We start from the raw sequence: 25,121 nt of genomic DNA, 5'->3' as shown, positions 1-25,121 counted from the left end.
CAGAGACTTGCCATCTTGTTTGGAGAAAAAAAAGCATATTTTTCAATTAAGTGGGAAATTGTCCCAGTTGCTACTGCTCTTTGTCTCCAATAACCCTGTAAACAAAAGCCTTTTAGAGGCAGCTTCCTGACACCTGGGGCATCAGGGCTGGCTGGGAGGGCAGCACGGGCCTGTGGCACGATCCCTGCTGCCTCTGCAGGGCTGGGGATCAGCAATTCCCTCCTACAGTTCCATAAACACTGCTCTTCTGGGTGTCAGCACAGAGATAGCTGTGATAGAAACTAAGATGAGGCAAATGGCTTCTCTGTCTAGCTGTCAGAGAGATTTTCTCATGTTATTTGCTCTCCATTGTCAGCCAGAGACCTTTGCCATAGTAAAAGCACATCATAGATTTAATGGTTCTGTATTTCTGCATTACTAGTCTCTAAATATTTATAAAGGTCCTCATAATATTTATTGTATTAAGCTAAAGTTATTTAGCTTAAATACTTTCCCACAAGATAGGAAAACCTCTCACATATTTATCTGTTTCAGTTTAATTTCTGCATATTCCCATTATGGTTTCCTAAGGGTTTTTTCCACAATTTTTGTGTTAATGAAGACATCACAATTCAATAAATTCTGGAAAACTACCTTACTAGCAAAGTCTAAAACTGTGCTTTGTCCTATCTGTAAAGATCTGACCCCAGGGAAGGGCTGTCATTTTCACAACGCCTTTGCACTAAGGTGCTGTCAAACAAAATATATTTGTGCATTATATAAGGAACGTGCACAGGAGTATCTGTATACTCATATTTTCATGTCAGCTACTCTGTATGAATTTGGGTCCACTAGTAGAAAAAGGAGTTGTAGTTCTCATGGATTAAAAAGGTAAGGTTTTCTAAGAATATGAGGAAAAAATATTGAGCATTCATGATAATTCCAATTTAGTCTTCAGCTATAGTGACATACTCCCATTTCTGGCATTTATCTGCTAAGAAGGAGGAGCAAGCATGGTTCATCATCATGTTTGTGGCCCTTAAAAGTATTTTGGTGAAGTATTGATGAAGAACAGAACTGCAGTTCAGAGTTCAGACCTCACAGCTCCCAAAACTACCGACGGAAAAAGACTTGGTGTCAGACAAAAACTGAACAAGCATTCAATAAAAACCAACCACCTATTACATATTTGACTGCTCATACTGAAAAAGGGGGTATTTCCATATTGCCTACTAGTTTTCAGTAGAGTTGAAAGAACTTGGAACACATTTTTAATCTTAAATATAATGTAGAGCTTAAATTTCATGTGCATGCTTGCAAAGTATCATCTAACATGAAGTCATGTTTAGGATTTTTTCCCCCTTCTCTTTAAAACTCAGAAAGCTGTATTTCAACCACCATCTTGAGCTTTTATTATGAAATCTTTTAAAAGGCCCATTAGCATCTATCATGGGAAAAAGGAATTGGAAGAAATCAGAAAACAACACTAGTTGCCTGCAATTGCAGACAAAAATCATGGCTGGGATTATTGTGCAATGATCCCAGTTATTGTTGGGACTAAGTACAAATTGTTGGTCCAGAACATTTTCTCTTTTTCTCCTGACACTTCTTTCAGGCTATTATTTTGTCACTGATGATTTTGAAACCACAGCTGTACTGATGTTTTTTCAAGTTGGGATTATAATTTCAATTTCTAGTCTTAAAGCAATCCAACAAATTTGAACGGTCCTACATATAGGAGAAAGGAGCTGTAAATTGCTAGAGAGAGCTGAGATGGGCAAATTGGTACCCAGGCTTTTCAACTGTTTTTTACAGGTTAGCACACCTAGTTTATTCTTAACATAACTACTTCTTTAGAGAAGCCAATATTCACAATTGACTTTGTGAATATTGCTTTTGCTTCACCTTCTGTGCCCTTTCCCCCCGTGTTCAAGTCACAAATGCTCTGAAAATGCACAAAGGCATCAGCAGACTGTTCCCACTCCTCATATAAGGCATAGCCGGGAGTTGCCTCTAGAGCCTCTACCTTTTCCAATACTGCCTTCAAACGTAATGCTTGGGGAGCACAAGTATACCTGGAGCTACAAAACTGAGGAGTTAAGCAGGGTGGAAGACTGCAGTGAGCCTCTTATTCATTATTTACTCCTGGTTTACAAACAAATTCACCTATGTTACTCCTAAACAAACATTTGTCATCACAGAGAAGATACTGGCCAGACATACAGTACCAGAGTGATCTTGTGTGATACAAAACAGCAGCAATATTTATTTATACTGAGCTTAATTAAAGATTGAAGCTCCCAAAGAGTGATCTACATATCTCATGCAATCTACTCACACCAGCTGACACAAGCAAGAAAAACAGAAGTAGCACACTGTCTCTAATTCCTGGTAGGTGCCCAGGTATTGACACAGCAAGAAACCTGTGAGTACTTGGTTAGGAGATTCAGAGCAAAGTAAGAGTGAAAAACAAGACACATGGGACTAGCAGTTTTGAGCTGGTGAGAGCCTGTAAACCCTGCTGATGGCTTGTAATACTTACAACATTCAACAAATTATACGTTATTTAAACCCACTAATCTTGTCCAAGTGCTGTATTTAAGTACCAAAGTACTAAAAGCTCCTCTTGACTTCAGCAGAAGTGGAGCTTGATGAAAGCTTTACCAAGAGCTTTCATCACTTTTCAGAATTGTATCATTACCTGTAAAACATACTTAAAAGATTCAGCTTTTACTACTTCAAGAGTCAAACCTGAACATTTTTCCAAAGGAAAATGAGAAAACAAAATTAGAAAGAGAGTTTTCTTCATGAAAGATGTAGGTACTTAGCAATATTTGTACATTCTTCTATCTACAGAAGTTGTGGATAAGGGAGCAATCACAAGTAATGTGTATCAGTTGGGTATTTAGAAAGCAACACAAGACTTGCCATGAGCAGCTCTGAGTTTCATATCTGCTTTTCAAGTCCATCCAAGACCACTCAAAAAACTAGCACTCAACCAGCAATCTTGACCACTGATTTTGCCTCATACTAATAAAATAATGATAATACAACCTTTTTACATTAGGAATTGAGATCATACATAACAAAGATGCAGCAGGATCACTAAAAATATTTGTAATTTAGAACATTAACTAAGAAATGACCCTAGGGAAAATCACAGCATATATACACAAAGCCTCAAAAATTGCTGCTAAAATCAGGTTATCTATGACAAAAATAACAAGTGCAAAGACAAACGAATTCTTGAGGCGCTGCAACGCTCTTTCTCATATCCAATACACTCATCCAATACTCATAATCCAATACTCTCAATCCAATACACTACATTTTTCAAATTATGTGTGTACACATATAATTAATATTAAGAATAAGCATTCAATCTGTTGACTCATATGCTTTTCATGTTTATTGTTCTCATGTTTTTCACTTTTATTGTTCGGTCTTTTGATCACTGGATTATTTTCAACAGGTATAACCAGTCTCCTGGAACTTAATATCTCAGCATTGTCTTCCCCTCCTACTATCCCCACCTATGCTATAAAAACTGTATGATGCAGTGAGCAAAATATGTTTGCAATGGGACAAGTGGGGTTGGTTTTTAACAGGGTTGACAGGATCAGCTTAACCCAAATTCTTGCAGCTACAGACAGAAAAGCCTGACAGACAGAAACTTTGTATTTACACATACTTAGCATGCATTTATTTTAAAAATAAAACTAATTACAATATCTGCTGTGTCACAGACTCAGCAAGCCAGCACTACTGAGAGCAGGTGTGAGGCTTCTGTTGGCAAAGAGAAGTAACACATGCCCATAAGCCTCTAGATATAATAAAAAGAGAACACTGTGTTCAGTTTCAAGATGTTTTCAACCCAAGACTTGAGTTTACTACAGTGTTCTCCACTGGAATCTGAAATTATAGGAAATAATGGAGCTACATCCAGTAAATCACAAATGCTGTCCTTACAGAATCTTATTCACAGAACATGCTGTGGACAGCCATCCACAGGTCTAGCTCTGGTGGCATTTGTCTCTGACCACTGTGACCCAAAAGTCACATAAGATCCCTTCTAGGTCAGCATGGATTTCTAAATTATACAGCCAACACATCCTGGTACATATCACACTCTAAACACATCTGTGCTTCCTCAGAAGGAAGGTCACAAAAAAAGGAGGTCTCAGCACACCTCAGCAGTTGAAAAACCACAGAGAGCCCTGTCAGATGCCTGGCTGAGTCTTCAGCAAACATCTCTGCCAGTACAACTAAGCAGCTTCTTGAAATGTCACAAATGTTTCCCATATTCTTATAAAATCTGATGTCTAATAGTCAACAAGGAGCCCAAATCAGCCCTATAAGTAAACTAGATTGCATTCTTCTCTTTTGCCTGTATGATTAGAAGAGGGTGGATCAGAGGGACAACCCAAGCCAGTTTTCAGAACAAATCCCCCCAGACCCATTTGGCAAGCAAAAATCTTCACTCTTTGTGTTCTATGGGTTCCACCCAGTTGAATATGAGATATTTCAGTGAGATATTTCACCCATCCATTAAAATAAGCACACACTGTGAAAACATTTAAGGGCTTCAGAAAGTCCAAATCCAGCCACAGCGCAAGCATGGCTGGAATGTTGTTTATAGTCCCCTGAAACCTCACATAATAGGAAATGCTCACTTGTGCTGTAAAAATTGTGAAAATTTCTCTTTTTTTGGAACACGCTTTTATAATAGATTTATCAGGCATACTTTTTACCTGAATTCCTTTACCCAAATCTGAAAAAAGCCCAGTCCACTTGCCCTTCTCCCCAGACAGGCACCTACAGGCAGTGCTGTGCTCAATATGATGGAAAGCACCCGAGAGAGCAGTGGTGTGGCTTCCCTCCTGTTGTATGCAGACCACTGTCAGTGGAGGGTGAGGAGGCTGAAGGAGCTCACAGCCTCCCACCTCAGTTTTCAGGAGTCTCTAACCATTAAAACTCAGGTTGGGATTAGGCTGAGTTCTGCTCCTCCTGCTGAAGCTTATTCTGAGAGTGAGTTAAGCCAGAGGTAGGCCACTGCTGCATCCAAATAAAAAACTTGCACAGAGGGAGGGAGAAACTGAGTCCTGCTTCAGAGCCTGATGTGGCTTTTCAGTTGAATTTGAGAGAGGTTCACAGCAAAGGCATTCTCCTTTAAATCCAGCCTGGATTAGCAATACCATCAAGCCACACAAGCCCCTTAGTCTGAAGCTGAAGAATTGGCCTTAGAGGCTTCAGATACGGGCTGAGAACCTCTCTGGGAAATTGTTTATTGTTTTCTCAGATCACTGGGATATAACTGGTGAATCAAGGAATAAAACACAAAAATTAGAGTGCAAGCAAGAATTCAACCTTAGGGACAAAAGATGCCCTCAGAAGTGCGTACCATGTTACCAACACAAAATGCATACCCCTGACAAAGAAAAGTACCATAAAATCATAGAAGAGCCCAGGCTGGAAGAGACCTTAATAGATCTTGTTGTCCAACCTTTCATGAGAGAGGAAGCCTAGATGAGATTATCTAGCATCCTCTCCAAAACTTTGAGTGATAAAACTTGTATCTGAGGTTATTAACTTTAAGCATCTTGAAAACTTTAAGTGATGGGATCTCTACCACATCCCTGGTGATGTTGTTCCAGTGAACAATTGTACTCACTGTGAAAAAAAAGTAGGAGAAGTAAACAAGTTTTACCCTGTATCTTCCTTTAAACCAAATTTTTTCATGCTGTTGCTCCTTCATATTCCTTAGTTTACAGATGTTTTGTGTTTCTTTAGGTTTTCTTAGTCACCTCTAATTGCTCAGATTTCATGCTGTTTTTGCATTGTATAAATAAGAGAAGATCATAAAATGGTTTAGGTTAGAATGAACCTAAAAGACCATCTAGTCCCAGCCCCACCTTCCATGGACGAGGACACATTTCTAGACCAGGTTGCTCAAGGCCTTATCCAACCTGTCCTTGAACGCTGCTAGCATCCACAACTTCCCTGGGCAAGATGTTCCAGTATCTCACCATCCTCACAGTAAAGAATTCTTTCCTTATACCTAACCTAAGTTTTCCTTCTTTCAGTTTGTACCCATTACTCCTTGTCCTATTACAAGAGGCCCTGGCAGAGTCCCTCTCTGGCTTCCCTGTAGGCTCCATTCAGATACTGGATGTTTTCTCTCTGCTTTTTTTTCCTTAATTATTGAATTTTTAGAAAAGCCTCTTCAGGATAAAAGGCAGTCACTTCCTCCTGTCCTATTACAAAACACATTAACTTTTGTATTCATCCAACTAAAGTACTGGAAACAGAATAAAAAAAATACAAAATATTCTTCAGGAAGCTGCAGTTTCCTTTCCTTTTTACAACTCTGCAGCCTTGGAAATTTCAATAGTCAAGCTCTAATGACGAATCTTGCTTTCAATTTTAAAATATAAACATCATACAGCTGGGCACCTAGAACATGGTGGGAAAACCTGAGCAGCAGGTTTGGAGTACTGAATCTTGAGCATGGGCAAAAATTACATTTTCCTGGGTAATACAGGGCAGTGGCCTTGCTCTTGCTGTCCTAGAAGGAACATCCTGCCTGACCTTGCTGCTCCCACAAAAGGGGTTGGGGCTGCTGTGCGACAGCCTGTCCTGAAATGAATTCAAACTGTGAATTCTGTGTGACAGTTTGTGGCATCTGGATGACTCAGACAGCCTCTGTGCCTGAGGCTGTTCCAGCCCAGGCTGTGATTTTGTTAACGTCACAATTTAAGTAGACTTGGGTCTTGTTAGCAGTAATGATGGACTCCCTGAAGGAAAACCAAGGTGGCATTGGAAATGATGTCATTTCATTATCAGCTCTGAGATGGGGATAATTGCATCTGTCTTCTTCAGACTGAGATGACCCTGGTCCTTCAGAAGGCAGCTGGCAATCTAACTTCCAGCAGCATGCTTATGCCATGCCTCATCATCTGCTAATTTTCACATCAAAGGCATCGCTCAAGGTGACCCAAACCATCATCAAAAGACAGGATCTGCAGCTGGACGTGCATACTGGTGTCCAGTGGACAGCACCATGCTGGGGGCATTGGACATGTTTGCAGCCCTGACTGGGACGTACATAAAACAAATCCTACTTGCTTCATGTAAATATAAACACAGCATGCTGTTAATGCAGATTGCTTGACAAGCCATACAATAGAGAATAGTCTAGCAGATAAAATGAGTAATTTCCCAATGGTTACAAAATATGCACCTTAGCCTGATATGGACATGGTGGATTTAAAAAAAAAATGGGTAGACAGACTAAACAAAATTTGTAGTGCATTTAAATATTTATATTATAAATTGAGACATGGGTTTCTGTAGTAATTTTTCACAATCTTAGACCTGTGGTTGGCAGTTTACCTATCTTCAACTTCTGAGAAACTTCCTTAACTGCCCTGAAGCAAGTTTGCTTCCTGAAGGGCAAAGCCAGATACTCAGCACTGTGTGTGTTTCTAAGAATGCAATGTAGAGAGAAAAGGAGGAAGAAAAAACGTAAATAAATACCTAACAGTTAGTGATTGTAAACAGAAAAGCCTCATGACAAATTATTTTCTTTTTCTTTAAAAGTTAATTGAAGATGCTACAGCACCATGTTGCAGGGTTTTCTGAGAACTTAGATACTGGCATTGAGATGACCTTAAAAATGGAGCACGAAGTATTCTGCAAAGGTTAACCACATTCAGTTTACAGGGGTGGTGCTGCTTCCTAGGGGCTGTCTGCAACAGGGAAGTACATGATTACTGTGGTGCTTGTGGAATGATACCTGAGGCACACTGTGTATATTATATGTACAGACACACACATCTGAGAATAGCTTTCCTGGAGAAATCCCCATTCCAGAGTAAGGGTATTCACCAGAGATGCTATCCTAGAATAAGAACAGTATTGTCACTTCACACCCAATTTTATTAGGGATTAGCTTCCCTGTGTGTTCAAACCACCTTTTTAAGTGGTTGTCCTTTCCTTTCTTCACCACCCTTTCTTCTGGACACCAAATGCCTCATTGGTCAAGCCTCTCTCTCTTTGAGAGACAGGGTCTATCCCTCAGTATGCCACATCTTGAAAACTAGTTGCTAAGTTTGCTTTGTTTAATATGTAATAAAAAGTCCTTTTTGCTTACTATGGTTTTTTTTCAATGTCTCCCACAACACAGGCTTTGTCTCTTTAAACTACCATAGCGCAAAAAGCAGTAAGAGTTAAAGCACTGCCACAAAGTCCTAACTGTAGGAACAGCACTTTATCCCCTCAGCATCTCTATCAAAAAAGGGAGAGGGCGATGAGAGTAACACCCATTTACCTTCTAAAAGCACAAAAGAATTCAGGACTTTAGTAAGATGTGCTACTAAATATGTCACTGCACCCACATGTTTCTAAAGAATCAGGAGTCACCTGAACTTCTGTGCTCAGGCCTGGACCTGAGAACTCAGCAACAGCTTCAAAGGGTGAGGACCACATTTCTCTGCAATGTGACTGTTTCAGAAGACCTGGAAGAAGCACTCTTTGCAAAGCAGCCAGAAGGGAGGGGAGGATTACATCAGCAACTGCTTCCCTGGCACAGGGGACCGTAAGCAGCACAGCTGTTCTTTGTGGAAATGTCAGGGAGGGGGAAGAAAGGTGCCAAGAGAGTTGTTACTGTCATAAAGCACAATAGGTGGTTCCAGAATGATGGTTCACATGGTTTCAAGCTTTTCTTGAAAACTTTGCTCAGGAAGCCCAGGCTGACTAACTTTCCAAATAGTGAACACTACTTGAAAAACAGATACGTAAATTATAAAATTACTTAGCATCCAGTTTCTCTGTTTCTCTCAGAGAAAGGAGAGCACAGCTGTGTCTCAGTGTAGATGCTGCAGCTGAGATAACCCTATATGAGCCCTCTCCTGCTCAGTCATGTCCTAATATACAGAATGTCCCAGGAGGATTTCAGGTAATACCCATGACTCTATCTCTCTTCTTGTGTCTGCCCCCTTGGGCCAGCTGTCCCAGAGAAAGCAGCAAAATTCTGTTTATTCCTGGGTTCTGCAGGAAGTCACACACCTTCAGAGGCAAAACACGATCTCAAGGTTGCTTTGAAGTACTGCCAGTGTATGCCCATGCAGCAAGCCAAAGCAGGTCTCAGATGGACATGAGCTGTCTCCTGCCCTCCTTTGTGTCCACAGCCTGCCCAGGAGGGAGGACAGACAGAGGAAGGTGTGCCATGTGGTACCACACTCACCTCACCCTCAGACACCGCCAGGAGATCAGGAAAAAAATCACACAGAAGATTCTGAACGAAGAAACCATAAACCCAGACTTTCCCTTCAGTCAACAGAAAAAGAACACCAAACCTGAACTCTCTGCTTCCTTATGTCTGGCACACTGAGGTGAAATGGATGTGTCAAACTGATTCCTACTTCATCCCCATCACTGTGGTCAATGAGAGGTGGTGAGAGGGGACCAGGATTAAACCTTAGTCTATAGCTATGCCATACAGCTTCCTCAGTAATTTGTAGGACAGGCAGCGAGCCTGTCCACCCCTGAACACTTAGAAGCCTTCTGTGGTGGCATGCATGGGCCTTACAAGGACTAACAGACTTCGGAGCTGGAGACAAACAGGGACCTTTCTGTACCATGGCCCTTCGGCAGCAGATCTGACTATTCAGCAGTGGGTCACTGTTTTATCCTGAGTCCTGCTACTCTCCTGAAAACATGTTCTCCAAAGGGACTTTCTGGTCAGTGTTAAAGTAATGGAATTTGCATTTGCCAATGCAGGGAGATAAATTTCATTTAAAAAACCACCAAAAAATAAACAAACAAACAAGCAAAAAAAAAACCCCAAAAAAACCCCAAAAAACCCATGAGAAAAGTCACTGTTTTATAAGATCTGTTGTCATACAACTACCATTGTCACAAGGGACAGGAGAAGTGAAGTCTGAGGTTTTACAAATCTCCCACACAGGGGTGTGTATTTTTTGAGGGAGGAAGAGGTTGTCAAAAAGATTGCAGAAGCTGGAGTCCATGACATTTTATTCATATTGTTTCAACTCATTCACCCACATGCCCTCAAGGGATGTTCTGTTTTTTTAAATTACCGTTTCTGCTAAAAACCACGCGGTGTAAATTAGTGCAGTTAGACATTCCTTTCTCAAAAATATTTCTTTGGATCTCTACTATTCTATCTCTCTGCTCTATAGGTGTGAAAAGCAGAAGTTTTCCTGTGTATGAAAACCCCTGTCTTCTTCCAAATTAATTAAAATTAAATTCAAGAGAGTAATTTGTTGAAGTCAGTGGAGTAATACCTGTATAGAACTAAGTTAAGTGAGGCAAAAATCAAGCACATTGATCTGGCTGTTTTTGCAACTTCTTCCATAGCATCCTCTGTTTGAGTACTGGAATAGCAGACAGAACAACTAGAGCAAGGTTCTGGAACTAAAAAAATCAACTAAGCAAGAGGAATTGAATTACACAGGGAGAGAACTTATGACCCCTATTTTTTTTGGCTTGTTTTATTCTCACCATTCGTAGTGGGTTTTGTAGGACAATTTGCAACTCTTCAGTCCAGATGGTAATTTAACTAGGCAGAGGATCAGTTGATAAAACTCTGATTAGATGTCAGCTCTTCAACTGAGCTATTTCCATGGTCTGCCTTAACCCATGTTTAGTCTAACAGACAAATGTTTAGAATTCACCAAGACTGCTGAAGTGAAAGTAGTATAAAAGGAGTCTTAGCAAATCTGGTCAACCCATAAAGATTTCCTTGCTTTTAGCCTTCAGCTCCACATGTTTTGCTGAAGTTAAGTTCTACAGCTTAAATTCACAATACATTACTCATACATTAATCCATAAATTCAAAGTAAGAAACATAATCAGGTCAGAGTTTCGCAGTGCTGCAACAGTGCAAGGTAATAGAGGGCACATGGCTCGGTGTCTTCAGCACAACTGGAATCAACCTCAAGGGTCCTTGCCAGATCAAGTCAGCCAGTTTCTCTCTTTTCTTCTTCCTCTCTTTCAACAAGACAAGACATTCAAGTGCATCATCCTTTCACTGACTCTTTCACTATTACACAGATGAGAGAAAGATGCAGACAGGGTCTTGCCACCACTACAACAGTGAGGACATGGCTTGTGCAGCCCCAGCAGAAGTGTCTATCAATTGATTGATTGAACCCACTAACTTCAAGAGGTTTTGAAATTACATTTGGTGATCTCTATTTGCAGTTCAACCCAAGAGCATCTAATGTTTTTAAACCAGTTCAATTCTCCTTTACCAGACAGAAGAAACATGTTGCTGTCATGCTGTTCAGTGTTCAAAGCCACACTTCCCTGATCCTTTGGTATAGTTCAGCCTAGTGGGGCAGAAGTGTGGGAGAGGCAAGAGTCAAGATAATATAATAGGAATTGAGAGGAAGCAAGAGAAAGACAAAGATTTAGTGTAGCCAGGAGCGGTCACATGGAAAATGGCCAAAGAAACCAAAACACAGCCTGGTACTGGTGGTGACAGAGACTAAATGAGCTTTACAAGTTTTGTCAAGAGAACCCACAGAAGAACCTATTTAAAGCTCAAAACTGCATCTTTTCTTAAAAGATAAATAGGGCAGAAGCAGCCAATTTGTACTTTGCAGGTAGTGTCCAGAGAGTTTATGTAGTACTGCAAAAAGATAAGCACCTATTTAAGAGTAAACTGTTATTTTTACCCAACATGCAAACAAATTCATGCAAACACTTTCATCACAGGCTAAACCCTTTTTACTGTCAGCTGGGAGTCTTCTTGGTGCTGTAAAGCACCACAGGGCATAATATCACTATGGTATTTTTTGTGTTGGTAGTACACGTCTGTTTGCTGGAGATTTGAAAAACAGAGGAGACATGTAGCACAGGAAGATCGGAGCAACAATTAGCAGCCCTTAAAAAAAAGCAAACCTGTGAAATGCATTTTGTCTCTGAGAAGGAGACTGTTAACCTCTCTGCAAATACTGAGTTAGCAAAAATGTGAAGGATTCAACTTAGCATCTGCTGGCGAGAAGAGGTGAGAAAAGGAGACGAGAGGACAGGACATTTTGTTGTGAGGTAAATAGAACAGGAGAAAATGTTTTTTTCAAGTATCTGGTATGGATTACAGTTCATCATCTCCAGAAGAAGGTTACTTGTTCTTGGCCTCCCCTCCTGAATTTCTTTTGTTCACTTGGGTCACTTCACTATTATTTGAACCTAGATTATAGAAAAAGCAGATCTGCAAGGCTAATTTGTTTGCTTTCTCAGCTCAACATATTAAGTGCAAGTTTATATTTATACAATATATCCTATTAGATGCTGTGTCCTGTTTTGGTCTGTTCTCTTCTGATTTATTTTGAGCTCAAAAACCATAACTGTAAGTGCCTTCAAACTTACAGATACTTAGGCTACTGGGGAAAGAGCAGAAAAAACGTGAAATGCAGCAACCATTACTGTCCAACTTCATTAGAGTCATGCCCTGGAAGAATAAAAAATGTACTGGAATTTAATCTCCTCTGAGGGAAGAAACTGAAAGCAGCACGTTTGCTAGAAACTGCGCACATTCGATCAACTAAAATTCGTCAAGATATGCAAAATTTAAATGCCACTTAAAAATGGTCACTGAGAAAATTGACAGACATGGCACCATGGAAAACACATTTGTTTGGCCATATCTGTGACCCATGACAGCACAATGCAGGTGGAAAGCAGCTGCTGAGAACACAGCATGCTCCCAGCACTGGGGGCCGTGTGGGATGCACAAGATTCTGCCAATCTAATGGCAGGGTCCACGCTGCAGCAGCGGGGCATGGGCTGCAGTAGATACCATGGGCATCCACAGCAGAACCCTCTTAGCATAGCTAAACTGATTTACTAATACATTTACTAATGTATCAACATTTCCATCACAGCCTGGGTGGGAGCAATGTAGCAGCCACTGGCACTTTCAATTCTGCATCGCCTCAACAGATCCCAATGACAACCTCAGGCACAGCAGCACCAAGAACAAAAAATGAAACACCAGTATATACACACTGCATTTGAAAAATAATCTTATTTATCCTTTCCCCAGCAGTGCCATCTTCCCTCTGTAAAACAAACCAGGAAGTAATGATTGAAGGAGAGATGTGCCAATTGTTTAAATCAGAACCAGAGGTCATGCTCCTTTGGGAGCTGACAAGGGCAAGCCACAACAAACTCCTGGGATTTATGCTCCCACAGCAAAACCTGCCTGGCAAAGGGCTGAGTTGCAACATGTGCTTTTCATACAGAGCACTTATTTTTGACTGTAATTTAGTCTCTTGGCAGGAGATGTTCATCCATATCAAGAGAAACAGCCTTGCTCATCCATATCAACCTACACATCCTCATATAATAGCAGCAGCACAGTACACTCTACTTCCAATGGTCTCCCATGGATCACAGGACAGATTTGGTTAATCAGGCCCATCTCCTCTCCATAAAAGCCTGCTCCACAAGGGATGTTTTCTGACCTTTGATACTGTTGAATTTTAAAACCCACAAGTGAAGAGGTCTCTCTGGACGTTTCTGTGAAACCATCCCACTACTCCTTTTACATGGGAAGGAAAGTTAAAACCAGTGGAATATCACCAGTACTTACTGGATGTTAAAAATAACATATAACAGTAATGCTTATCACATATGGGAGAAGAAAAGAAAATACCTGAATTACGCTTTCAAAATTAGTACTGTCTGTTCTTAATAAAACACAAAAATCCCAGGCCATGAGTCTACTAATCTTATCCATTCACTAAGTTCTGCAGAGGAGAAAGGAGAATACAACCCTTGGAGCAGATTTCCCTTGCCTTCTATTTAAGAGGTAGCTAAATTATTGAAATTCTACATTAAAAATATATTGTAGACTGTCTAGTGAATGATGGGACTGCAATGCGTAATACAGAGCGTAAGCTTCACAATACATGCACATGAAATGACTTGCTGATCTAAAACACTTGCTTCCTGCCAACATGATTTCAAGAGAGATGAGGAGAGAAAAACAAGTTACAAAGTAACACACTAATGATTGAATTTTGTAGCTGAAATTTATAGCTCTAAAGGCATTTTATTCACTTATTTTACCTTATTCAGGTAAATAACATACTGTAAGTTAGTAGAAGAGCAAATAAAAATTAAGACAGCTCCAAAAACTGCAAATATCTTGTCTTAGCCTACTTCTTACCATGTGTCACAGCAACCTGATGGAACAAGACAACTCCATTAAAACAGAGGAGTGATTTCTAACTCCTCTCCCATGTGTCCTCTACACTAAGCCCAGTGCCTTGATAAAAAGAGAGAATGGGAGCAGATACAGCCAATGGCAATGTGTCATTGTTACAAATCTGGTTGTCTGCCTGCACGGCTGAGAACAACAAGACTTCATCAGTAAAATTTGAGGATGCTGCCAGCAGAAATCCAACCAAAATTACAAAAAAACTTTCTGAATGTATGACTTGACTTGTCCACTGTTACAGTCAGCCTACTTTCTTTCATATGGGGAGGAAATATTGTACACCATGTAAAAGTTATGGATGATTTACAGAATTTTTTCTTTGTGCAAAAGTTGTACATCTGTTGAAATTTCCAGCCGTTTCACTGGGCTGCTGCTGAACTTGCCTTGCTCAGTATTCAAAATCTGTTGTCAATCAATAAATTAAATGAATGGATAAAGCATGTTCTAGGGAGAGCCCAAGGATTCACTAGTGAAATGCAGCCTTTACCAGCTGCAACTTGGCTGAGGCCAAGGGGTTCCTTCAGCTTTTTAAGACCCTGTAAAAACAATTCACTTTCTTAATCCCAAAATAGAGTTCGGATCCAAACCAGGAATTCTTTGGTGGTAGTGGAGGTTTAGTCATGACATGTGACATGTCATTGACTAACAGATACCCCCACTGAGGTGCCAGCTCAACATAGAGGGACCAGCCTGGACCCTCTTTTGAAAGGGGAAGCCCCAGGCAGTCACCTGCACGCTGCAACACAGGCAGTTCTTAGTCCAACATTGCTGGCGATGTTATTACAAAACCTCTGGGTTTGCGTCCTGTGCTTCTGGCATCCTTGTGCACCCAGTTACTGCATGGCTCCAGGAGGCAGTTCAGACATGCTGTCACATGCCAAGATGCAGAATATCAGTTCTAGTTCCTGAAAAATAGCTCCCATCATGGAGAAGGTCATGAAATGCACTTGGCTACTCTGTGGACTGGGGACCTTAAAGGCAGATTTCCCCAAAAGGTCAAGAGTGTTAAAGACATCCAAGAAGACCCTCAGACCTGCTAGTCTGCTTCCCTAGAGTGTAACAAGCTGCGTTGGGGCTGATCTCAGAACCAGTATTCAGAGCAGGATTTAAGCCACGACAGGCATAAGAGCTCTGCAAGAGCAGTGCTTATCCTCACGTTGCAGGACAGCCCAGTTCTGGCAGATTTGTCAGAGAAATAGCTCAAGGAAAAATATCCTTGTCATGCTGCCAGTGCCAGTGTTAAACTAGGTTAATTGTCAGAGAGATGCAGAGGTCGGCCAAACTTGCAGCATACGGCCTGTGCGGCTGAATGTCGGGCAAGAAATGGGAGTTTGCTGCTTGTGAGTGAGCACCAGCCTCTTGCAACTCCCACCACCTCATTCCTCCCTCCTTCCCCACCAGACCTTCAGTGCTTTGCCCTCTTTGGTCCCCATTCCAAAGTGGATTGCCTGTTGTGAGGGGGCCTCCAAGTGGGGTAAAGGTTTGACCCCTCTGTGCTCCTGTTACATGGGCCTTGTAAGCACCTTTCTTTTGCATGTAAGCACCTTTTTTTGAGCAACTTACAGAAAAATCAAATATAATTGAGACATAAGTCATTCATGAAAAGAAACCTTTCTGCCAACCATAATTGTTGCACTGCCTTTCCATCTTGGCAGGGTTTTAGTGGTTTTTTGGCTGGCTGAGGTTTTACTTTTGGCAACAGAATGTGTTTGTTGAGATTGACACGGGCCAACGTCAGCGTTTTCCAAAGGTGTGAGAAGCCTTGAGAAAACAACCCAGAGGAATAAAAGGTCTAATTCTGATCTCAAGTGTGTGTAGGTAGCTGTGATTGGAGTAAAGGTAACTTTTTTGCATGCATAGAAGGATATGAAGCAGGATCTTTCTCAGTCTATAACTAAAATGCCAATTTTCCTTATACACAAAATTCCCAGGCAGAACCAACAAATTCTTAATACTCTAATGGGGTTTTTGGTTTCTGGAGCTGTCTTAGACAAATTTATTTCTGAACCTAGAATCACAGCGCTGGGGAAAAAATGCTAACCAGTAACACTTAATCATACAAAAACTCAGCCCTCTCTAACCTGTGCAGAGAAGCCAAGAGGGATGTGCTGGTGGGGAGAGGTACCATCTCTGTGAGAGGGTGGCAGAAGGTAGGGCAGAACCCAGACCCCACTGTGCTGCCAAAGGGGTGCAATTGCACTTCGGCTGAAGAGTGACCAGACCCAGATATTTACAGTCAATTAAATGACAGCTTTCTGCTGCACCCCTACGCTAACATAAAACACTCTTGAATGCAACATAATGTATTTAGAAAATTCTGTTTGGGCACTTCAATACTAAGAGTTTAGATTACAAATCTTTTTGTACTTTTAACAATAATACAGCATATTTTCAGTTCACCTACATGAGATTCTACTTAGAGGCTTTCTGGCCTTATTTGCACTAATATTTCAAGATTTCCTGTGGAAATCTAAAGGCTGGAAGTACAAAGGAACACAGCAGAGACAGAGGAGGGGAATAAACAAAGCTAAGGACCAGAAGAGGGATGAGGCAGAGGAGAGAAGTAGAAGGGCAAGGGAGAGAGATGGTGAAGAGGAGTGAGACTAACTGCAGTGAGGGACTAGGCTGAGAAAGGCGCACTATAGGTCATTGCTGGAGATTTTGAGGTAGAGCTCAGAATTCTGAAAGAAAACCAACTCTATGTTTGGCCCCTTTGTGAAGTTGTAGCACAGGGATGGAACTAATGGTAGCCCATGACACACTCGTGCCTTTCGGTTTTAATTCACCTCAGCTTTGCTTTCCAAGAGACCTCCAATTCTAACATCTTGGAAAAGACCCTCTGAATTTTATCTCAGTGTGTTTTGTCCTGGCTATTTAATGTAGATATCCTAAACATATCATTTATATTGTTATTCAAGAATGTTTCCATTCAAGCCTTGATTTCCAGCACTTTCAGCTTTAATTAACCTCAGTTTATGTTTATCTTTGACACAGATTTCTATAAACACAGCTTTGCACAGAATAAGGAGGTCAACATGTGGTTATTGCAGTGGACTAACACATGAGCCCAAAAGGTGCTCCAGGCTTATCAATTTTGTCATGAGTATTGCAAGTCTTGTGTTCCCCAGCCTCTCTGTGGGGAAGATATTTTACAAGGATAGACTTGAAGCCAGACACAAGTTTCCCCACTGAGTTGAATAGGAATTAAAGTTGGCTGCAGAGTTCAGGGCTGTAAGGGGGCTGGGAGAGTGCATCTCACTGTTTTTACCATAAAAAAGATGTGCTCAATGGCACTAGAAGACAGCTGCCACCTGCATCTCTTCTTTTTAAATTGAATAAACAGAGAAACTAAATTTTACTGGTTATTCCAGCCCAAAGTGCTGATTTCAAATTTAAGAGAGTAGTTATTGTATAAGTTATATGGGGAAACTGGATCCAGTTAATTTGGTGAGATTACTTTGACTGTTTCATGCAAAACTCAAGAAGGGTAATAAAAAAATAAAGTACTTTTTTCCACACGTGGGAGTAGGTTGTGCATTTCCACCTAACAAACAAAAGATTTTAAAAAACAATGGCTTGATTGAGATTAGTGGGGTAGATGTAGCTGATGTATTACCAGCAGGGACCAAGGCCAGGAGCTGTTTAATCCTAGGAGGGAAGGAGTGCCAGCAGGAGTGGCTGCCAAGGACTCCCCTTGTGCTGGGCACACGCAATGCCCGGCACCACACGGGCACTCACTGAGCTGGGATAAGGCTGGACAGCACCCCAGGCTGTCACGTCATTGATGTCCTTAGGCAGACAAGGTGAGGTTATTCACTGCCCAGTCTTGCAACCTCCCTCCCGTCAGTTTTATTGCTAAGTGCCCTTTGAGCTAAAGGTGCAGAAAGTCCTGCTATTGAGGAATACCCTGCTGCAGAGCTTGTCCTATGAAGTGAGAGGGATAGCAATGGTGTGAGCAGTGCCACCAGGTCATCACACGCAGGAAGGCCTCCTAAGAGTGACCACAGGCTGCCTCTCCTTGCACACACCATGTTTTTAACTGGAGGGAATAACATACCTCAACCCAAAAGAATGCTGGGGCAAGTATTTCCTCTCTAAAGATATGTTAAATAAGAAAGAAAGAGAGCAGATGCCTTTCCAAGTATTTACAGGTATATGAAGAAGAAGGCATGGATCCTGGGGTAGGGTTTCCTCAGCACCCAAGCATACCCTTATGATGGTGCGAGACATTGTGTGGCTACATCCCCCCATCTCCCAGAGATCCCTCAAGGTAGATCTCATAGGTTTCTCTTGTTCTTCTGTCAGATGTTTCCATGGGCTTCTCCTCAAAAGGGAGAACCCTGGCTTACCACATGCTGCTCTTCATGATTTGGCAAAGAGCAAGGACAGGAACAACATCCGTGTCAATATCTGTGCTTAGGGAAGAACAACATACAATAGCCAGGGAAGTGGTTTTAGTGCAGGTGACAACATCAGGGGACATGTATTTGCTTCCTGTGAATACCTGTAATTATCAGACTGCAAACAGAAAACTAAAAATAGTGGCACCCAACATCTATTCCATAAAGTGCCACTACAACATGTCCACACACCTCCCTTTTCCATCTGTGTGGCACCTAGCTGAAGTGCAAAGGTCTGGCACAGCCTTTCCCCAAGTTCATTTCTCCTCTTCAAATCTCCTAAAATCTCTTTATTTCTTAGCTGGATTCCAGGGTCTGCCTCTCCAGATGGGTTTTGTGCTATGCTGTAATCCCTATTCTCCAAGCAGCCTATTCCACATTTAGGAACAAAAATGCCCTAGAACTAAAGCAAACCTCAGCAATGCAATACAAATAACATAACCTTTGAACAGAGTAGAAGGAAAGAGATGGATTGTGTGAGAGAGAGGGCAGTGTGAATCCCAGCACTCTTAGTCTTCCTCTTGTGCCAGCACCAGTGATGGTAACTGCATCCCCCACTGTCCTCCAGCTCTTTCCTTGTTGCTAGCAAACCCATCATCCCACTCTTCCTCCTCAGCTGGTATTTCTGGTGGCTGACAGCCAAGAAAATAATGAGTCCTGACTGAGGCCAGCATTTGTACTCATCAGCAACCAAAGATAGTGTGATAATGAAAAAAAATGCTTTCTGCCTACTATGGTCTAGTTTTGAGCCATGGTGCAAGCCATCAGACACAGCACACCGAGCAGGTGTAACCATGGTGAAAGCCATCAGACACACTACATACAGCAGGTGTAACCATGGTGAAAGCCATCAGACACAGCACACCGAGCAGGTGTAACCATGGTGAAAGCCATCAGACACAGTACACACAGCAGGGACTCTTCAGTCAGCTGTGGGGAAAAATTTACAAAGCTGCTTGTTTAGGATGCAAAAGTTAACCCATGCCCCTGACTGTCAGGCTGTCCTGGACACCAGTGGCTTTTCTGTTTCACTCATAAAACTGCATTAAAAATGCCTGAGCAGTGCCCAACCAACTGAAGAAGCAACCTGTAGGTCATAACACTTGTATAAACTGATTAAACAGGACCGAAAACAGTATTTCTCTTTTTCTTTCAACTGCTGTTATTAGAAAGGACCTTGAATCCATCCCACTGCTTAGTATATCAATGCCTTGTACAGCATCCAGCAGCAGCCAGAGATGATGAGATAACTCTTCCTCTACATACACGTGGAGGAGGAGAAGAAATTCCTGAAAGGAGGTCAAACTGCCTGGTGCCCATTTGGGTTGTGTCAGCCCCAGTAAATCCCACTTTCTGCTGCCCTGGCCAGAGGCAGAATGGTGTGGCAGGCCCTGAGCAGTGGCTCCTGGCAGCAGGATGCCAGATAGCATCCAGGGCTGGGTGCTGGCGAGGGGATGTGCACCTCCCATTGCTGACAACTGAAGATGCACGTCCAAGCCCCAGTCCACACCCACTCCATTAGAACAACTGCAGACATTCAGCACAACTAACATCTCTGTGGGTTAGAAGGCTAAATAAATAAGAGATGAATAGCTACGTACATCATAGCCCTTTATCCCGGGAGACTCAGTGAACCTGAATTCCCCAAGAAAAGCAAGAAGACTGCATCTGTGCCTGTGCTCTGATTAATCTCATTGGTTTGTTTTCCTGGAAACTAGATGCCCCAGATGCCATTGTTTCCATTATAAGTGTTCATCTGCCCTGTTTTGAGCTTGATTGCTCCTGTAGCCTGCTTGGCTTAACTGTTTTTTGTTTGTTTGTTGTTTGTGGTTTTTTGGTTTTGTTTTTTTTTTTTTAAATTAACATTCTTAAACAAAATGCCAGTAAATTAAAATGATGACATAGCTGCAACCCTCAACACTAGATTTGTTAAATGTTTAAAAACACCTACAGCATACAGAAATCCTAAGCTGTTGTACGCAGTGTGACTAAATTATTAATAGTTGCCATGCACATCACACAAGGATTTCAAAAGGGGACTTTGTGTTTCTGCAAAACACTGCTATTTTTGTCTGACAGTAGAGACAAAATAATTTGAAAATTAGTCTCTTTGGTACTAATCACAACTGTTACTAAAATATTCCCACTGTAGGCATAATACAGTAATTTTTTATTTTTGAGAGAATTAGACATTTCACTCGTTATCTCAATGAAAATCTTGAAAGTTGACAATTTGTTAAAATACAAACAACACGTAATTAATGAAAACATAGTGAAGCAAATAGCTATTTCTAGTCATAAAAGCTCCACTAACTAGTACAATAACATTCAAGCACAAATTAAAGTAGTAACATTTACAGAAGATACCATAGAATATTTGTTTTATGGGTTGGAAAGACCAGCTATGGGGTCGTTTGAGGTGGGATTTTTAAAAGCATGAAGATATATGAACGGATTGCTACAGTTAAATTTGCTTTACAGAAAAAATAACATTCTGCTGTAGGCAAAAACAGAAATACGGGAAAATTCTCTTCTGTCTCAAGTGAATTATTTCTGGTGAAAGGCTTCTCAGCGTTTTGCTACAGGCATGCAGCTTTACACACAGAACATTATGCATGTACACAGACAGTGCTCTACTGGGGGTGTCTATCCTCATGCCCTCCCCTATACCCAGATCCCCACAAGGCTATTTACAGGAATAAAGGAAAAACACGGACTCGGAAATGGAAATAAACCCCAAACCAACAAACACCTAAAACAACAGTACAGAAAAACAAGTTGATAAGGGAGAAAGCAGCTTCACTCAGTATGTCTCAGCTGCTTCCAAGGCAGAAAGCAATGGGGATGTACTGCTATTAATAGCCCTCCGGATGGGAAGCAGCACGGTGTGAAGCTGTTGGCAAGAGGTTGCAGGATTTTCTTCACACGTATGCACAGGCACAGACACACAGGCAGACAGACCCCTGACACTCATGGTGAGCCCCTTCCCGCCACTCGGGTCAGACAGACAGACAGAGAGCACGATGCCAGCGCGACTGTGCGTACTCACAGCTCAGAGTACAAGAAGTGCAGGTTGCCCACATTGTCTATGTAGTTTGCAGGACTTAGCCAAGGTAGGACCAGTAACAGGAGAGCCTTCATTTTCAGTGCAGTGCTGGCACTGCTGCTAGGTTTCCTCCTTCCCACCGTCTCTCTGTGCTGGTGGGACACACCACGAGAAGCTTTCGTGCCAGCCAAGCCCCTTCTAAGCAAGCCTTTCCATTTCAACGCAATGGTAGCACATTATGAATCGAGCTTAAATCCCTTAAACGAAGCTACACTGCAAAAATCATTGACCTGTAAGAGGATTACTCGATCTGACTCTCAGATGGGTAGATGTGAGGGTTTAGGGACAGCACAGCGTGGTTGGCGAGACAGTGACTTATGCTGCAGAGGAGAGCGATGCTCGGGGAAGAGACCTGCCTCCTGCAGGATTCAGAGTGGTTCTTCAGAGGCAGCTGGTATGTTTACATCACTGCCCACAAGCAGATGGGTTACGAGCTAAACTGCATCACAGAAGGGTGTAGCTGTCTGACAAGGAGGGGGAAAAAATGCCCCCTGTGGAGTTTTGTAGCAGGCGATATCAGAAGACCACACCTTTTTAAAGTAAAACGCTGCAAAAGATCACAGCCAACTGCTGGCTGTTTGCATCTCAGTCTGAATTCCCCAAATCCAGTCAGATGTTTTTGTACAAACATAAATCTTGTAATAATCCAAGGACATGTCGCTTCTCAGGGGTTTTTTTGAAGGATGCAAGAGGAAACATTTTAAATAAGGATGCTTTCAGTTGACTGCTCCATGGTAACCAGTGTTTTAAAAAAATGGTAAAGTTCTCTCATCAATTACAAAGCATAAAACAGCAAGCTCACCTTGTCCCATCAGTGACCTCATCTCTGATCAGGGCAAACTTTTGTTTTCTTTCTGAGAACCAGGACTGGTCTGAACCTGAATAATGCAAGTAATGTGAGGACTGCTGACCACCCTGGTGACCCTAGCAGAGTCTACTTTAATTTATTCACTGAGAACACAATAATGTTCTCTGGAGATATCAGGTGGGCTCTGAACTGTTCTTATTGCAGACGCCAAATATTTATGATTATTATTGTATTTTTAATTAGCAAAATCACACATTTTCCCTTCCCTCTACTGACTCACAAGAGTTAAAGAGAACAGCATCAGCTCAGTCTGTTTAATCTGTCCCTGGGCATGACAGAGCACAACATTCTTCTCCTCGCCATTAATTGGAGATGGGGTGGCAAGAGAGGTTTCTGCATTTCCAACAATTAAATTAGGCAGAGGCATAACATACCTTAGGTGATAATTAATTAATGCTGTGCTTAAAGAAAATAAAGGTACTGTGCAGCATCTGCAAGAACAAGGATGTAGAAGTCCACCTTTAGGGATCACTCAGAATGTTCTTTCCTATTTCTTCCCTCAAGTGGGAATGCTAGCGGCGTTGCAGTACCTGTCCCCTGTAAAGCTGAAACCCCCACAGCAGAAGTTCCCTGTGGTTTCCTGTTCTCCTGACTCTGCCCTTTGGCCTTAAGGTAACTCAGCACTCCCAACCATTCTGAGGAAAGAAAAGCCATGTCATGAGTAGAAAGACAAAAAATGTCCAGCCTATGTAGCAATGTTTTGTACTACCCTACATTAGAGGCCTTAGGGTAGGAAGACCCTACTGCATCTCTCCAGCCTTCTGCTCCTGGGGTTTGCAAACCTGGGACTGGTGCAGGGAACCTGACACAGGCAAGAGGCAACTGCAAGAGATGTTGGGAATACACTCCTGAGACAATTCTTTCTATCTCTGCTTGGGCTCAGGCCAAGCAAGCCAGAAGCACAGGATCTTGAGGATCCTGAGGGGAAGATCCAGGCCAAGCCACTGACATTCAACAGGAAGTGCTAGAATAAAATTTGCCAGGCCTTTACAGGACCAAATCATTGTTTATAGCAATGCAATTCTGCAAGATATGTAGTGAATGGTCCCTTTACTACCACCTTAAGGAAAAGAAACTAAGACACTGGAGTGACTTGCACATATCCACGTAGGAAAATCAACACTAGAAATCAGAAGTTGTGCTAGCTGTGTGGCTTCCATGCAAAACCCAATATTTCAATTTGCTTATTTATTGGGGTTGGGGGTAAATTGGGAATGGGTGACCTGCTCATTTTACGGCCACAACATCATCATGTCAAAAAAATGAAGACAAGCAGGAAGGTCTAAATCACATTAAATTAAGCTATAGGTATAGCAAAGGGAAAGGGCATTTGCACTAGGGGTTCAAGATTTTGTGGCTGGAATATGTAGAGAAACATAATTTCAGTGACAGCAGCTCACAGAAGACTGATAGTCCCCTTACCCGCATTTCTGTTGAAATGAACATTTGAGGCCTGTTAGAGAAGTACTGACCTAAGGCATAAAATTATGAGTAACTCTGTTATTTTGTCCCTTTAGCCACACACAGTGGAACTCCCAGAGCACTGCTGGCCTGGGCTGGGGCCTGCTGCCACTGCCTCTTGCACCATGAGCCACAAGCACCCTCACAGGGAAAGCCAGGTCCAGAAATGTGGGGACAAGGGCACCCAAATCCACAAACACCAAACCTCCAGCATGTGAAAATGGTCTCATGACCTTCACAAGGGATTAATAAACCCATTGCTAAATTTTGTGGAGTTTTTTTTTTTGTTTTAGTACTGCAAAATCATGACATTTTTGGTTGGTTAGGATACCATAACTCAGTGAGTATCTTCAAGTGAATAAGTTCCTAGTGGGAATCCAGGAAATGAGGTCTCCAGTGCAAATGAGGACATGTTGAAGGGCAGGCTGCAGAGCCATTTCTGGTTGTAGGCTTGCAGGCTGTGAGGGGTGCACTGTGTGAGCACACCTCCACCCTCTGGCTCATCAGCCTGCTCACCAGCCATGCTCTGGTCCTCAGTACTGCCATGTCTGTGCAGGACAGTCTGCAGCCCTGTGCTGCCTCCTCCTTCATGTTGCACATGCAGAAGTACACATCTAGCAACGCAATTTACACCTACAAACTTCAGGGGAATTAATTTTGGGTAATAGATACAGCTCACAGAAAAGGGCACATCTTAGACCCCCTCTCTCCTCAGACCTGAGGTGCTGTTACGCAGACTATGCCAAAGTCTTAGTCCGCTATCAGAAATCACAGCCCTGAAAGTACCTCTTTACCTTTCTGCCTTCTTTACAAAAGGCAGAAGATGCAAGACAAAAGCAGCAGCACATGCTTTTACTCTGCAAAACAGAGAATCATTCCATTCTCTCATTGCAGAGGAACAAAACCGCTCCCTGGGGAGGTCTCTCCCAGAGGCAGGATGGAGGGGCTCCTGGCTACCTCAGGAGGGATAAGGCTGGAGAGGGAGTCCAGCCAGATTTCCAGACTCTGTCTCTCTGTGAGCCCCATGGTGCCCTGGGTAAGTGCTCACCTGGAAAA

General features: G+C 42.1%; 1 protein-coding gene across 2 annotated transcripts in view; it reads right to left on the bottom strand.

Moving 5' to 3' along the window:
• LNX1 (ligand of numb-protein X 1) overlaps nt 1-22,168 on the bottom strand; it is a 60,612-nt gene extending 38,444 nt beyond the window's left edge. For both annotated transcript variants that reach the window (XM_058023974.1, XM_058023975.1), the window contains exon 1: nt 21,680-22,168. In XM_058023974.1, coding sequence (XP_057879957.1) covers nt 21,680-21,771 — 92 coding nt within the window. In that variant the 5' untranslated portion in view covers nt 21,772-22,168. The remainder of the gene's footprint in view (nt 1-21,679) is intronic.
• Between the last annotated feature and the right edge of the window lie 2,953 nt (nt 22,169-25,121).

The sequence above is a fragment of the Melospiza georgiana genome, chromosome 5 (genome assembly GCF_028018845.1).
Source record: "Melospiza georgiana isolate bMelGeo1 chromosome 5, bMelGeo1.pri, whole genome shotgun sequence".
NCBI classification, from domain to species: Eukaryota; Metazoa; Chordata; class Aves; order Passeriformes; family Passerellidae; genus Melospiza; species Melospiza georgiana.
Note: the sequence above shows the minus strand (reverse complement) of the source record. Positions and strands in the feature narration are given on the sequence as shown.